Here is a 15,033-nt window from a genome sequence, read left to right as displayed (position 1 = left end):
GATAAATGATTTACTAATGATCCCTTGGGGCAGCTAGGTGGTACCGTGTAGAGTCCCAGCCCAGGAGTCAGAAAGATTCACTTTTCAGGGTTTGAATCTGTCCTCAGATACTTACTAGCTGTGTGACCCTGAGCAAGTCATTTAACCTTGTTTGCCTCAGTTTCCCCATCTGTAAAATGAGCTGGAGAAGGAAATGGGAAACCACACTAGTATCTTTGTCTAGAAAAACCCCCAAGGGATCATGAAGAATTGGGAATGACTGAACAACAACAAATGATCCCTCACATAATTGGTCTACTAGGTCATTCAATTTTATTATTTAAAAAATATTGCGGGTGATTTTTATTTAGTAATATTTGGGAATTTAGCTTATCTGAGCACAACCACTTATTAACATCTGTGTCTTCAAGTTCCATTGAACTATAATGGAAATAATCCCATGTCATTATGGTTAGCCCCAAATTTATGAATGAACTGTATCCCAAAAGTTCTTTCAGAAGTCAGTTGTTTGAAACTTGGAATTTTCCCATAAAAGCAACATGATAAATGCTAGTTAGATTCCCAAGCTCACCCACAAAAGCCACAATGAAAATGAACTGTTAATGTTCTTAGTACTAGGAGGAGCTCTGGCTCCTGGGAGCAGGAGGCCACAGGCAACAGCAGAAAAAAAGAATAGAAAGAAGAAAAAAGAGGAAAAAGGAAAGGAAAGAAATCTTCTCCTAGGAGAAGATTCCCAGCCACAGACAAAATTAAAGTAAGTAACTTTCCCCCCTCCTCACATCACTTTCCATACTTCTTTCCAAACTCTGAGAACATCTTTCTTTAGCTAACTGGCACCTTCCAGTGTCCTTATGTTTCTCTAAGCCCACCTACATACACCTGTCCTTACGAGGAGCTAAACCCTTCAAAAGGGTCTACCTATCTTTTTCTTAGCTTCCCTCCTAATAAAAGTTTTTATTGGAGTTGCTAGCCTCTCAGTAACCTGGTAACTCTTGGATGATGCCAATCTACCTTCATAGAGGAAGCTCTGATAAAAGTTTCTCTGAAAAAAGTCTCATTTTCAAGATATATAAGAAACTGAGTCAGATGTATAAGGATAGGAGCTATTGACACATAGTCAAAGGATATGAACAGGCAGCTTTGTTAAGGAGAAATCCAAGCTACATGAAATGTAGCTATGGCAAAAAAGAGCTCCAAATCACAAATAATTAGTCAAGTGGATTGGCAAAATTAACCAAATAAAGGAATCTCTAGTAGGAATTTCATGGGGAAAGAAAGAAGGGGGTGGGTAAGGGAAACCTTGTGTACCAATGGATCAATTTAAACCCCATGTCTATAAATTAGTTCTACCTATAGTCTTATACTGAAGTTTCCATGTATAAAAGTTAAATGTGCATATATACATATCTACACACATACACACATATAATGAAGTTTCCATGTATAAAAATAAAATGCATGTATACATATATCAACACATACATGTGTTTATACACATGTGTATAAGTATATACATGTACACTTATATTTCAAATATTTACATATTTTTCTATTAATTTCAGTGCAAGAAAATGGAGAAACTGGTATCCTAGAGTTATGATAATAGTGATGATGGGTATATTGACATTTGGATTTTGGATTATTACAAGTTAGGAACTTATAGCGCAGACTTGGGGCAGTTGGGGTTAAGTGCGTGTGTATGCATATGTGTATATGCGTAAATACACTCCTATATCCATATATCCATATATGTACATATGTGTATAGTAATATATTATATAAGTATATGTGTATGAGTATAATGTATATGTTTATATTAAATATTTTTATGTGTGCAGTAAAACAGAAGAGGAGATGATAGGAAACCAGTTTATAGACCTTATCACACTGCACACTGGATAGAGCACTGGATAGAGCACCAGATAGAGCCCTGGAATCAGGAGGGCCTGAGATCAAATCTGGCCTGAGACATTTGACACTTACTAGCTACATGACCCTGGACAAGTCACTTAACCCTGATTGCCTCCCCTGTCCCCCCCCATGAAAATAAAAAAGACCTTATCAGTTTCGTAAAGAACTATAAGTTCAGGGATGGTAGTGAGGGCCCTATCCAATTTTGGGCAGGATCCAGAAGTAGCCCTGGGCCATGATGTGATCCAAATGGGCCAGAACTTGCCCTTGACAGGAGTCAATCAGACAAAGGAAGGTCCTATTTTTTGGACCTTCTCATAGTTAGCCTATCTGATAGTTAGCTGGGCAGGCAACTGGGCAGAGGTAAGTCCACATAGACCCTTTCAGATATTTTGATGGTAACTACTCAATTTTGTTTCAAGAATGAAAGGCTGAACCATTGTGAGAGTAAGTTGACTTTTGTTACCCTGGGCAACTATAATATTGTAATTATACGACTATAAAATTGTAATATCTAATCAGGGGAAAGACAGTAGTTGCTCAGAAAATGGAAAGACATGAGTTAAACCTTCCCCGCCCCTCTCCCCACACAGACACACATTTCCTCAACATAAGCCAGGACCATACAAGTTAAGAACTTGTGATACAGACCTGGAGTGGTTGGGGTTACCTTTTCCCTAAGGTGAATTGTTCTGGGAGCTAGCCATGGTCTCTTCAAACTTGTCATATGTCCAAAGACTTTTTGAGTTAGGTTGACAAATCCTATTCTGATAACCAGATCTGTTCCTATATGGAGATAAAGAGGCCTGTCCACCAAAGCCAAGTGTTGGAGTATCCTTGATGAATATTCTTTTTGTTCTATGGCTAAGTAAATCTCTCTTTTTAAAATTTTTTATTCACTTTGAACTTAAATACAAAAAGACAAAAAAAATTCTATGTACATAGGACATCACAAAAAGAGGTTTTCAATATGAAGCCATGAATCTCCATTTTACACTGTTTACTTTTAAAAAAAACTGTGTAATAAATACTACACATCATTTTTAAAGCTACCCTGCTTTTCTGTTTCCTTCTTAATTTTTTTTGTTCTCTGTTGTGCATTTTTTATTTGTTTTTCTCCCTCCTTCCCCGCCCTGCACTAGAGAATGCCACCATTAGATACAGATGCATGTGTATGTGTGTGTGTGTGTGTATATACATATATATAGTATAAAAACATACCATGTACACTTTTATTTATCAGTTTTTTTTCCTCTGAAGGTGGATAGCGTCTTCTTTTATAGGTTCTTTGTAGCTGATCTGAGTATTTATAATTCTCAGAATTGACTTGATCCTTCACGGTTTTTCTTTGAACAAGATTGCTGTTACTGTATACAACATTCTGTTGGTTCTGCTCATTTCACTCCATTATTTCATAGAAGTCTTTCCATGTTTTTTTTCTAAAATCAACGAGCTCATCTTTTCTTATAGCACAATAGCATTCCGTCACAATCATACACCACAACTTGTTTAGCCATTCTCCAAGTGAAGGGCATCCCCTCAATTTCCAGTTCTTTGCCACCACAAAGAGAGATGCTATAAATATTTTAAAACATATAAGTTCTTTTCCTTTTTCCCTGATTACCTGGGGAAACAGAAATGATAGTAATATTGCTGAGTCAAAGGGTACATGCAGTTTTATAATTTTTGGGGGGGAAATTCCATATTGTTTTCCAAAATGGTTGGGTCAGTTCACAGTTCTGCCAATGGTGTATTAGTATCCCAATTTTTCCATATCCCCTCCAACATTTGTCATTTTCTGCTTTTATCATTTTAGTCAATCTGATAGGTGTGAGATGATATCTCAAAGCTGCATTAATTTGCAATTCTCTAATCATTAATGACTTGGAGCATTTTTTGATAAGACTCCATTTTGATTTCTTTATCTAAAACCTGCCTGTTCATATCCATTGACCATTTATTAATTGGGGAATGACTGATATTCTTACAAATTTGTCAAAGTTTTCTATGTATTTGAGGTATGAGGCCTTTGTCCAAGAAACAGTCTGTATAGTTTTCCCCTAATTTCTGCTTTCCTTTTAATCTTGGCTACATTGGTTTTATTTATACAAAATCTTTTAATTTAATGTAATAAAAATTATCCATTTTACACCCTCAAAATGTCTCTATATCTTGTTTATTCATAAATTCTTCTCCTCTCTATAAGTCTGCTATGTAATATGGTCCATGTTCTTCTAATTTCCTTATGATATCTCCCTTTATATCTAGGTCATGTATCCATTTTGACCTTATCTTGGTGAATGGTGTAAGATACTGATCTATGCCCAGTTTCTGCCAGACTGTTTTCCAGTTTTCCCAATAATTTTCACCAAATAAAGAATTCTTATCCCAAAAGCTTAAATCTTTACATTTGTCAAATACAAGGTCACTATATCATTTACTACTGTGTTTTGTATACCTACTCTATTCCACTAATGCACCATTCTATTTCTTAGCTAGTACCAGATAGTTTTGATAATTATGGCATTATAATGCAGTTTAAGACCTGGTACTGTTAAAACTCCTTCCCTTATTTTTTTATCAATCCCTTTGATATTCTTGAACATTTGTTCTTCCAAAGGAATTTTGCTATTATTTTTTTCTAGCTCAATAAAATATTTTTTGTAATTTAATTGGAATGGCCTTGAATAAATATATTAATTTAGGTAGAATTGTCCTTTTTATCACATAACTTTATCACATTTATGACACTGCCTACCAATGAAAATCTCTTTCTGTTAATTGTTGAATGATCCATGAGCGTCTTATTTCATTCCAACACTAAACCTTAACTACCAATGGACTAGACTGAGTCTGGTCCTACCCCTATACAAACAAAAACTCCTGCTTAATATTCAGGCAAAGATACACCCTGACAGAGATTTGGGACCTATTAAAGATGAACACTGCTTTGAGTCCCCTTGCATCCTGAATTTCATCTCTATCCCTTAAGCTTCGGGATTCTTCAGCCTGAAAACACAAACCCTATTAATATTTACCGTAGATCAAAATGTTCTCCCTTCACCTCCTAGTCACTAGGTCAGCTTCAATAACTTGGTGCTTCGTGTTTTTTAATAGTAATCCTTTAATATTTGAAAACCTTCTTCAAAGAGAATTCACTATGTCATAAAGTGATAGGATTTTAGAGCTGGAAAAGACTTCAGTGTTCTCTCATTTAATATGCTAGTTACCAAGTCTAGGACATTCATTTGACATGCAGTTGTTTTTCTCCTGGACAACTGAAGTTGATGTTAAAGGGTTCCCCTCCTCCCAAACAACTACTACAAATTCAGAGTTCCCAATTTAAATCTCTTTTCAGCAGCAGTTCACTGATCTTGACTCACAATTTGATGCTTACTTGCACACTGAATAGATGTTGTATCTCATGACTGTAGATATTTCCCATGGTGCAGTGGAAAGAGCACTGAATTTGGCCCAGATCATCGGGATTTAAATCCTGCTTGTGTTACTTCGCGGGTACCTTTGGGAAAAGTCATTTTTTCTGTTTTGGGCTGTTTCCTCATCTATAAAATGAGGAAATTGAACTAGATGAACTCTACATCTTCATCTACATTCTTCCAGCTCTACATCTAAGATATGTTCATGCCTTCTAATCCCATGCAACTCTTGTTCATGGCCTGGCTTGGTGAATAGGGTTTGGAGTCAGAAAGACCTGAGTTCAAATCTTGCCTCAGATATTACTCTGGAAACCTAGGCAATTCAATTCACCTTTCTCCACCCCAGTTTTCTCATCTGTAAAATGAGGCAGTTGGATTAGAAGGCCTCTAAGGTGCCTTTTACCTCTTATTCTATGATCCTTCATCTTCATAGAAATACTCCAAAGCAATCCACACAATTTTCTGGGTTCTTCCTCTAGATTTCTTCACCTCATGAGGGTACCACGAGAACATCTGAATTTTTCACATGCCATCTCTCACTTCTGAGTCATGACTGTCCCTTTTTAAAAAATTAAAGTAGTTGGTCACCAAAAGGGCAATGGAGAAATATTTGGGATCATGAGTAGATTATAGTATATTACCAATGAAAAATTTCATAGAAGAGACAGCATAAAATACACCAATGAGATGTATGGTTGGCAGAGGCGTTACTCAGCCCTCTCTTTGGAGAATATTGTTTGTGACTCAAGCAGCCTCTACCTTGGACTTTTTGCAAGGTGGGAGACAGGGAATATCTCTTTTCCCTTCCCTCTCTGACAACAACATTGGGTGAATGAATATAGCTTCAATAACATTCACTCTGCTTGTGAAAAGTCAGGAAGTACAGGTCAGAGGAAAAAGTGAAATAATCTGTGCACTAGTCCAAATCTCCCTAGGACCTAGAGTCTTTACTTCCTGGGAGCCTATAATGGGAATAATTGTTTCTGAGATATACATAGATACATATACACATGCATACACATATTTATACATATACACATATACACATACATGAAATATATAAAAGATATGTGGATTTTTAAAGAAAATTTAAGTGTATAGGCTGGCAGAAGTTAAAATTTTTTAAATCTAACTTACCAAAATTATGAGCCCAAGAGAAATTCACACACACACACACACACACACACACACACACACACACATGCACACACACATACACACCCCCTTGCAGTTAACCTCTACTTAGGCATTCACTCTTCCCTCCTTACATCATGCTCACTAGATGCATTGACAGGTGTGCCATTCCATTGTCTTCATTCTTGGGATAGGAAATGAAGTCACAGAAAGGTCAAATGACTTATGCCAGAAATAGAGAAATAGTCTCTATATGGTATGGTTCACATTGGAGGAAGTCTCTATGGCTATAGCTTGTCTCTGTACCTCTGAGCATTGGGCCTCTAGCCTGACTGCCACCCCTTAAACGTGGAAAAGAAAATATGAAAACAAGCTTCTCCCAAATATCTAGAGAAGCCAGATTATAGTGGGCTGAGGAATGAGTGAGTTGAAAGTAGAGTCCCTGAGAGTTGAAAACTTTTTCAAGGAATCTGGGTGAGAAAGGTAAGAGAGATGTAGGTCAATAGCCTGAGAGCATGATTTGCTGTTCAATTGTGTCTGACTCTCCTTGACCCCATTTGGGGTTTTTTGGGCAAAGATATTGGTTTTCCATTTCCTTCTCTGGCTTATTTTACAAATGAGGAAACTGAGACAAACAGAGTTAAGTGACTTGTCCAAGGTCACACAGCTACTAAGTCTTTGAGCCACATTTGACCTCATGAAGATGTCTTCCTGACTCCAGGTCCAGCATTTTATCTACTGTGCCATCTAGCTGCCCAAGAGGATGATAAAATCTAGTAAAGTTTTTTTTTTCCCTTTTCTTAAAGATGGGGGAAATTTGGATGTGTTTGAATGCTTGGAATGACTTCTTTGGGGATTGAGTTAAAAAAAATCAATTAAGGAGGAATAAAAGGATTGCCTTGGGGTTGGGTAAACATGAATTTGTAATGTAATCAGTCATCATGGCGGTGGAATTTCTGCTAGCTTCCTTCAGTAGTTCAGGTAACAAGTGGCAAGGCTGCCTTTTGTACCCTCCCCCCTTTCTAATTCCTATCCGTCTACTTCCCTATTCCCACATGTGATTAGATTATTATCATTGGCTTATGACTCGATTCTTACCTTTCTCTTCAAATTGGTTTAAAAAATATCTTGGGAGCACAGAACATACAGAGCATACATGTGCAAAACTCATGGGCAGATTATGAATTGAAGTAGAAATTCCCTAGCTTTTGAATAATAGTCTTGAGAGAGGGGATTGAAGCCTAAATAGTATGGTCATCAAATCTGAAAATGACAGAAAACTGGGAGGGAAAAGAAACACAATGCTTGCCAGAGTAGGGCTGGAGAGCTGGACTTTAGAGTCAGAAAGTCCTAAGATTAAATCCTAGCTCTGAGTAAGTCACTTACTCTCTGAGTGCCTCAGTTTCTTCATCTGTAAAATGGAGATGATGGTAGCACCTACCTCACAGGGTTACTGTGAGTATCAAATGAGTTAGCATATAGAAAGCTCTTTGCAGATCCCAAAGCACTATCTATATCTTAGCTCTTAGCTATTATCACCAAGATGCTCAACCTGCTAGACCCTTGTGCCAGATTGAATGCACTGAGCTAGAATAGAAATAAATGTTCATGTTTGTGCCTGGGCTCCACAAATCGGCTTCATAAATTATGGATGTTGGATACGTGGCTAGACAAATCACAAGGGTTTTAGTGGACTACAAGTTCAATATATGTCAATATATGCTAATACTGCCACAGCAGCCAAAAAAGCAGATGGTATAGTAAGGTATAATGAGATTGGTGGTGTCTTGGTTAGAATGAGGGAGTTGATAAATCTATAGTCTTGCCTGGTCAGATTTTTACAGTCAAACAGAAAATTTTCTGTTTTATTCTGGGAAGTAACAGGAAGCTCCTGGAATTTATTTAATAGGGGGTGACGTGGCCAGTGCTGCTCTCTAGGCAAAAACATGTCCTGTCCTCAAGGAGCTTCCATTCTAATGGGGGTAGATAGCTTGCAAATAAATATACAGCCACAGTTTCCTTCACTATGAAATGAGGGGAATAACCCTGGCTAGTTGTCTACTCCACCTGAAATTATCTTGTATTTATTTTTATGTTTTTATGTATTTATTTTATGTATGTATTTTATGTATGTATGTATGTTTTCTCCCCTGATAGAAAGCAAGCTACTTGAGGGCAGGAACTATATCATGTTTGTCTTTGTATCACCAGTAGGTAGCACCATGCCTAGCACAGTGCAAGTGCTAATTAAATGCTTTTTCATTGATTGGCTCGAAATTCTATGCTCTCTTCTAAGAGTCATAAGAGTGCATTTCTTCCTAGAATTTGCCACAAAGCATACAGGAGGTACTCAAAAAATGTGTTGATTGGCACTGTCTTAATTATATCTAATAATATCTTTGCAAAAATTAAATAAGATGTATCTAAAGCAATTTTGTAAAGCACTATTTGAAATTGGTGATTATTACTGGTAATAATAGTTAATATTTATATAGTGCTTGCTATGTGTCAGGCACTGTGCTTTACAATGATTATCTCATTTTCATCCTCACAACAAACCTGGGAGGTAGATGCTTTTATTATCCCTCTTTTATAGTTGAGGAAACTGAGGCAAACAGTGGTTAAGTTACTTGCCCAGAGTCACACACCTAGTAAGTGTCTGGGGCTAGATTTTAGCTAAGGTCTTCCTGACTCCAGGTGCTTTATTCACTTCACCACTTAGATACCTTTACTCTTACACTCATAAACAAACAAAAAACAAACAAACAAAAACATAATGCAGTACTTTGTATGGGAGAGGTCTCTGAGACCAGCTTCTGCTCTGCAAGAGCTTACTAAGATAATTCTTTCTTTCTGCAGCACACAGGACACATCATGGCTGTATGGCAGTAGAGAGAGACCTGTTTGAGCCCAAATACTGACTCTAGTCCTTACTGGTTATGGGCAAGCCAATGAATTTTCTGGGCCTCAGTTGCCTCAGTCATAAAAGAAAAAGCTTTGAATTAAATTAGTAATTCTTAACCTGGATCCTGAACCCCCAAGTACCTGTGGATAGATTTCAGATGGCCTGTGAAGTTGTATGGGAAAATTAAATTTTTATTTCAATATAACTAGTTTCCTTTGCAATACTATGTATTGTATTTTATTTATTAAAAAAAAAAACCCATTATTCTGAGAAGGGATCCATCTCAGACTGCCAAAGGGTTCCATGATACACACTAAAAAGGTTAAGAACCCTTGGAGTAGGATGGTCTCTAAGGCTCTTTCTGGTTTTAAATGATCAATGAAACAAACCCACAGTATGGCACATCAGAAAGAATGCTGCATTGAATCTGAATACTGCCTCCTGTCTGTGTGACCTGAGGTCAATCATTTCCTTTCTGGGCTGCAATGTCCTCCTCTCTAAAATTAGTAGGATGATAATAATGGGACTTAAAGGGACCCCAATGATTATTTAGTCATTTTACAAATGAGAAAACAGATCCAGATATGTTAAATGACTTGTGTAAGGCCACACAACAAGGAAAGATTTGAACTCATATCCTCCAGATTCAGCGCTCTTGTCCTCTGTATTCCACTCCCTCTCTGAAGCAAATTAGATTAGATGACCTCCATGAATCCTACCAGCTCTTAATCGATGCTCCCACAGCCATCGGATTATAGATATGGAGCTGAAAAGCCCCCTCCTTTTACAGATGAGGAAATTGAGGTGAAGTGATTTGCTCAGTCACAAAGGTTGTAAGTGGGCTGGCCAGGTCCCCTGACTCCAACTCCATCCCCCTCTCCACTGTACTACACTGCCTCTCACTTGGGACAGAGTTCATTTACAGCCACAAAAATAGAGGAAACAAATTTCTGCTAAGGAGATTGATGTCTCACCTCCAGAGAAAAAACTGACAAATAGAAATATGCATGGTATGGTCTTACATATAGTACAGGTGTGCATGTGTATATATGTGTGTATGTATATATATGTATATGTATGTATGTATGTTTTCTCCCCTGATAGAAAGCAAGCTACTTGAGGGCAGGAACTATATCGTGTTTGTCTTTGTATCACCAGTAGGTAGCACCATGCATGTATATGCATGTATATGTATATGCATATATAGTCTTGTTTAATTGTAACCTGGGTGGGGGAGGGGGAAAAAGTACACAGCAGAGAACAAAAGAAGACCTAGAAGGAAGCACAGAAAATCTGGGTAGCACCAAAAGCAATGTTTAGTATTTATTACATAGGTTTTTTTTTGAAATGGAAATTCATTGTTTTATATTGAATCCTCTTTTACGTTTTGCTACATACATGGCAATGTTCTTTTTTCCCCCTTTTCCATTTTGTATTTAAGTTTTAAATTAATAAAGTTTTTTTTAAAAGAGAGATTGATGTCTGCTCTGCTTTTTGACTTATTACCTTAGTTTACCTCTTCCATGTGAATGGCAGTTGTTTAAAGAAGAAGAAAGAAGCCCCTCGAGTCAGTTTATAGCCACAGGACCAGAACGAACACATTTATGTTAAGCAGGTGGAAGTCTGCTCACCGATTTATAAACCTGAGACAACTCTCGAATAGTTTAGATCCACAGGACTAGCATCTTCTTAAGGAGGAAGGAGAAATAAGAGGCCGAAGCCTTCTGAACATGTTAAGCCGGTCTGTTTGGACGGATAGCTAGTGCCTTTGAAATCTTTCCCCATAGGTCTATATTTAGAATCCAGGGGCGGCAGTGGGGGAGGGAACTGGTGGCCGGCCTGAACCCTGGCTGCTCTCCCCTTGCCCTCTTGCTCTGGGCTGTTTGAGTCGGGTTGCTTAGTGGCTCTGTGCGTTTTGACCTTTTCCCCACCCTGAACACAATCGGATGTCTCCTGGTTCTGGGAGTGGGTAGTAACCTGAGTTGTCTTTCTAAGGAGATGATGTTCTAGGGACAGCATGGGGTGGGGGGGGGGGGGAGAGAGGAGTACGGGGGAGGGATAGAGAGTAGCTGCAATCACGTTGGGAGGGTGAGGCACCGCGACAGCTAAAAGTTGGATTGAGTTTCAGCTTCGGCTATATATAAAGCAGGGGGCAACTTATGTCACCGCACTAATTAGATGCCATCTGGGTGGTTCCTCCCGGGGTTGGGAACCCATCACCCAGCTCCCGAAGAGCCAGAGGCCAAAGAGGAGAGCATAATGATGGACCTTTTCGAAACGGGCTCCTATTTCTTCTACCTGGACGGGGAGAATGGAGCCCTGCAGCAGCTGGAGATGGCCGAGGGCTCCCCTCTGTACCCGGGCAGCGATGGCACCCTGTCCCCCTGCCAGGACCAAATGCCCCCCGAAGCCGGGAGCGACAGCGGCGGCGAAGAGCACGTTCTGGCGCCCCCGGGCCTGCAGCCCCCTCACTGTCCTGGCCAGTGCCTCATCTGGGCCTGTAAGACTTGCAAGAGGAAATCGGCCCCGACGGACCGGCGCAAGGCCGCCACGCTGCGAGAGAGGCGACGCCTGAAGAAGATCAACGAGGCCTTCGAGGCCCTTAAGCGCAGGACAGTGGCCAACCCCAACCAGAGGCTGCCCAAGGTGGAGATACTGCGGAGCGCCATCACGTACATCGAGCGGCTGCAGGACCTCCTGCACCGCCTGGATCAGCAGGAGAAGATGCAGGAGCTGGGGGCAGACCCCTTCAGCTACAGCCCTAAGCAAGCAAATGTAAGGGCACCCGGAGGCCAAAAGTGCAGCTGCTTAAGCTCTTTCCCCTCTTCCCTTCCCGCAGCCCCCACCCCGTCCTTCTCCCTCCCGTCTCCCTTCCTACTTAAGGAGTCTGAAGCACAGCTGGAGTTCTTGGCGAGTTCATTGGACTAGAGACACCCTAATGCCACCACTGCATCACCCCAGCCCCCCTCACTCCCAGCCCCAGGAAAAAGCCGCCCCCCCCGTCCCATTCTGATCCCTGCTTCTTAACCTAGCTCCAGTGATCTTTCTTGTGTTTGCTCCAGCTCCCCAGTTCCGATTTCCTGAGCACCTGCAGCTCTGAATGGGAAAATGTTTCTGATCATTCCAGGGCCCTAGCCATAAGTCCCAGAGAAGGTAAAGTACCACCCCCCCCCCCCAAAAAAAAACCCAACCCTCATACAGTTTAGAGTTCGGACACTAATTAAAACGTGTGTGTCAGGGGGTGGAGTGGTGGGAAACTCTTTCGGGGGGAGGAAAGGGACAATAGGAGACTGAAGACGTGAAAACAGTATGACAGGGAGAAACGTGTCTTCTCCCTCAGTATCTCCAGCTTGGAATTCTTAGAAGTAGTTCATAGAGTTTGCAAAAGCTGTGGACTTTCGTTTTCGGCGGATTTGAATTGTCTCTTCTCTTTTAACACTGCTTCTGCCTCCTTCTTTACAGTCGGAGGGCCCATAATCGAGTCATCAGCCTCCAGTAGCCTCAGGTGTCTTTCTTCCATCGTGGACAGTATTTCCTCCGAAGACCCTAAACTCATCAGCGTGGAGGAGGTAGTGGAGAAATAAGGAACCCCTGTGCTGGTTCTAGAGGGATCTTTGCTTCTGCTGGAGGATTATTCCCTGCTCCACCCCCACCCCCACCCCCACCCCATTCCTAACCTTTAGATTAGGTTACATTGCATTAATATTTAGGAAACCATGGCCAGGATCTTCTGAAAGTTGGAAACAAAGTAATATCTTCTCAGAAAAAAAAAAAAATCCCCAAAACGGTTCTGTGCATTCAGACGGAAAACTCTCTGCGTTTGGTCTCCTGAACCTCCCTGCCATAGGCAGTCCCTTCTCCTTTTCTTTTTTGATTTTAATTTATTAGATTGACTTTTATCACGATCATGCCTATCGAACCCTGCTCCAGAGAAGTTCATTCCTGTCTGAAGCCAAGTGGGAAAATTGTGGTTTAATGTTAGTTTTATTTAATGTGTATTCTGTGTTGTTGTTTTTTGTAAATACTTTTAGTACTTTCTCTTTTTTATGTAAATGCAAGAAATGTATTTAAGATGGGGGATGCAGTACTGTATATAAATGGTTCAAGGATGCTAGTATTGTACAAATAAAAGGCCTTTCTATATTCTCCAAGCTTGTCGGGGTGACAGACAATTGTCAAGGGTATTTCAATTCTATTCTACAGATACTTAGGTTTAAAAGTTTTCCTCCACATTGTACTTATGGGCAAATATAGAATACAGAGGGGAGACTTTATTTTTCTGATTTAAAAAAAAAAGTTTTTCCACTCAACAATTCTACCTCGGGTGTGGGGGGAGGGGAGGTATTAGGTGGAGAGCCTGTGGAGGGAGTTCAGGGTGAAGAGTTGCTCCAGTTGGACAACCAGGTAGCTTTCTGAGAATTTGTCGGGATCATCTGGATACCTGCCTCCCTCCTCTCTATTTACTCTTTTTGTTTGTGTGCTTAGGGTTCTGTCTCTCCTTCCTTCTTCTGTGCTCCAAAGTAAAAGGTTAAATGTGCTATGTCACCTCCCACCCTCTCCCTCCTCTTACCATACGTTTTCCACCTGAGAGAATCTGGGCTTGCTAGGGAATGGGTAAAAACAGACTCACACACATCTGCACACTTTCCCTGACTTGGGCAGGAGTTGTTCGGCTTTTTCTTTGTATCTTTAGCTCAGTGCTTGGTACGTGGTAATCAATAAACAAATGTTAGCTGATAGAATGTTTGAGAAATTAAGAGAAGTCTCAGAGTATTACCTGATCCCAGAAACTTTTGGACTAACAACCAGAACTGGTCCTCCCCACCTCAGGACTACTGCAAAGATTAGGGGAAGCTAAGTGAAGACCCTACATTTCTTGAACTAGACCAGACACTAGAAGGCTTGAATGACTCCAAGGCCTAGTTAGCTTGGATTTGTTTTTCCAGTAAGTAGGATAAAAGGAGAGGAATTTTGGTGTTGGAGCTGGGGGAGGGGACGCCTCTTTGATGGGAGTATCCTCTGCTCCAGAGGAGGAAAGGGTTAAATGATTGAAAGCTGACTGAGAGGAATACAACCACAATAGCACATGAAGCCTCTTACCAGGCCCAATGGGAGGCTAGTAACCCCAGGAGTTGATCCCAAGGAGGTTTTCTTTACAACGTGTGCCAGCTTTGTTTATACTGTAATCTCAGGAAGGAGTGACCACCTAGAAACTGCACCAGAAGGGGATGGGGGGCAGGGTTGGGTCATGTCATGGTGCCTTTCTTTGCAGTCTTGTTAAGAAGAGGTCTCTTTAGACCTCTTCCTTTTTTTGTAAGAACTCCCCCTCTCCTATTCTTCCTCATCACAGAAAACCCCTAGATCACAAATGAATTTTCCTTTATCTCTATCCCTGCTCCCAGCTTCCACCTACCTCCAAGCGGTTTGTCATGGGCATTGTATGTGGAGGTGAGGAGGTTGGGTTATTAAAACACATGTCCCTAGAGAGTAGCCTGAGGAAGGAGCATAGATTTTGTGCTAGAAGAGACCTCAAAGGTCATTGCAAGCTCCTCATTTTGAAGATGAGAAAACCGATGCCCAGGGACTTTAAGCAACTTAACCACACAGGTAGTAAGTGTGCTTTGAACCCAAGGTCACGACTCCCAA

The 15,033-nt window shown here is 40.4% G+C and overlaps 1 protein-coding gene across 1 annotated transcript; it reads left to right on the top strand.

Annotated features, from left to right (window-relative positions):
* Window positions 1-11,565: 11,565 nt before the first annotated feature.
* MYF6 (myogenic factor 6) lies at window positions 11,566-12,971 on the top strand. Its single transcript, XM_027842464.1, has 3 exons — window positions 11,566-12,162; window positions 12,450-12,540; window positions 12,850-12,971. The coding sequence occupies exons 1-3, from the start codon at window positions 11,566-11,568 to the stop codon at window positions 12,969-12,971; spliced, it is 810 nt and encodes a 269-aa protein (XP_027698265.1).
* Window positions 12,972-15,033: the final 2,062 nt, after the last annotated feature.

The sequence above is a fragment of the Vombatus ursinus genome, unplaced genomic scaffold, assembly GCF_900497805.2.
Source record: "Vombatus ursinus unplaced genomic scaffold, bare-nosed wombat genome assembly UNPS02014874.1, whole genome shotgun sequence".
NCBI lineage: Eukaryota > Metazoa > Chordata > Mammalia > Diprotodontia > Vombatidae > Vombatus > Vombatus ursinus.
This window is presented reverse-complemented; position numbering and strand designations above follow the sequence as displayed.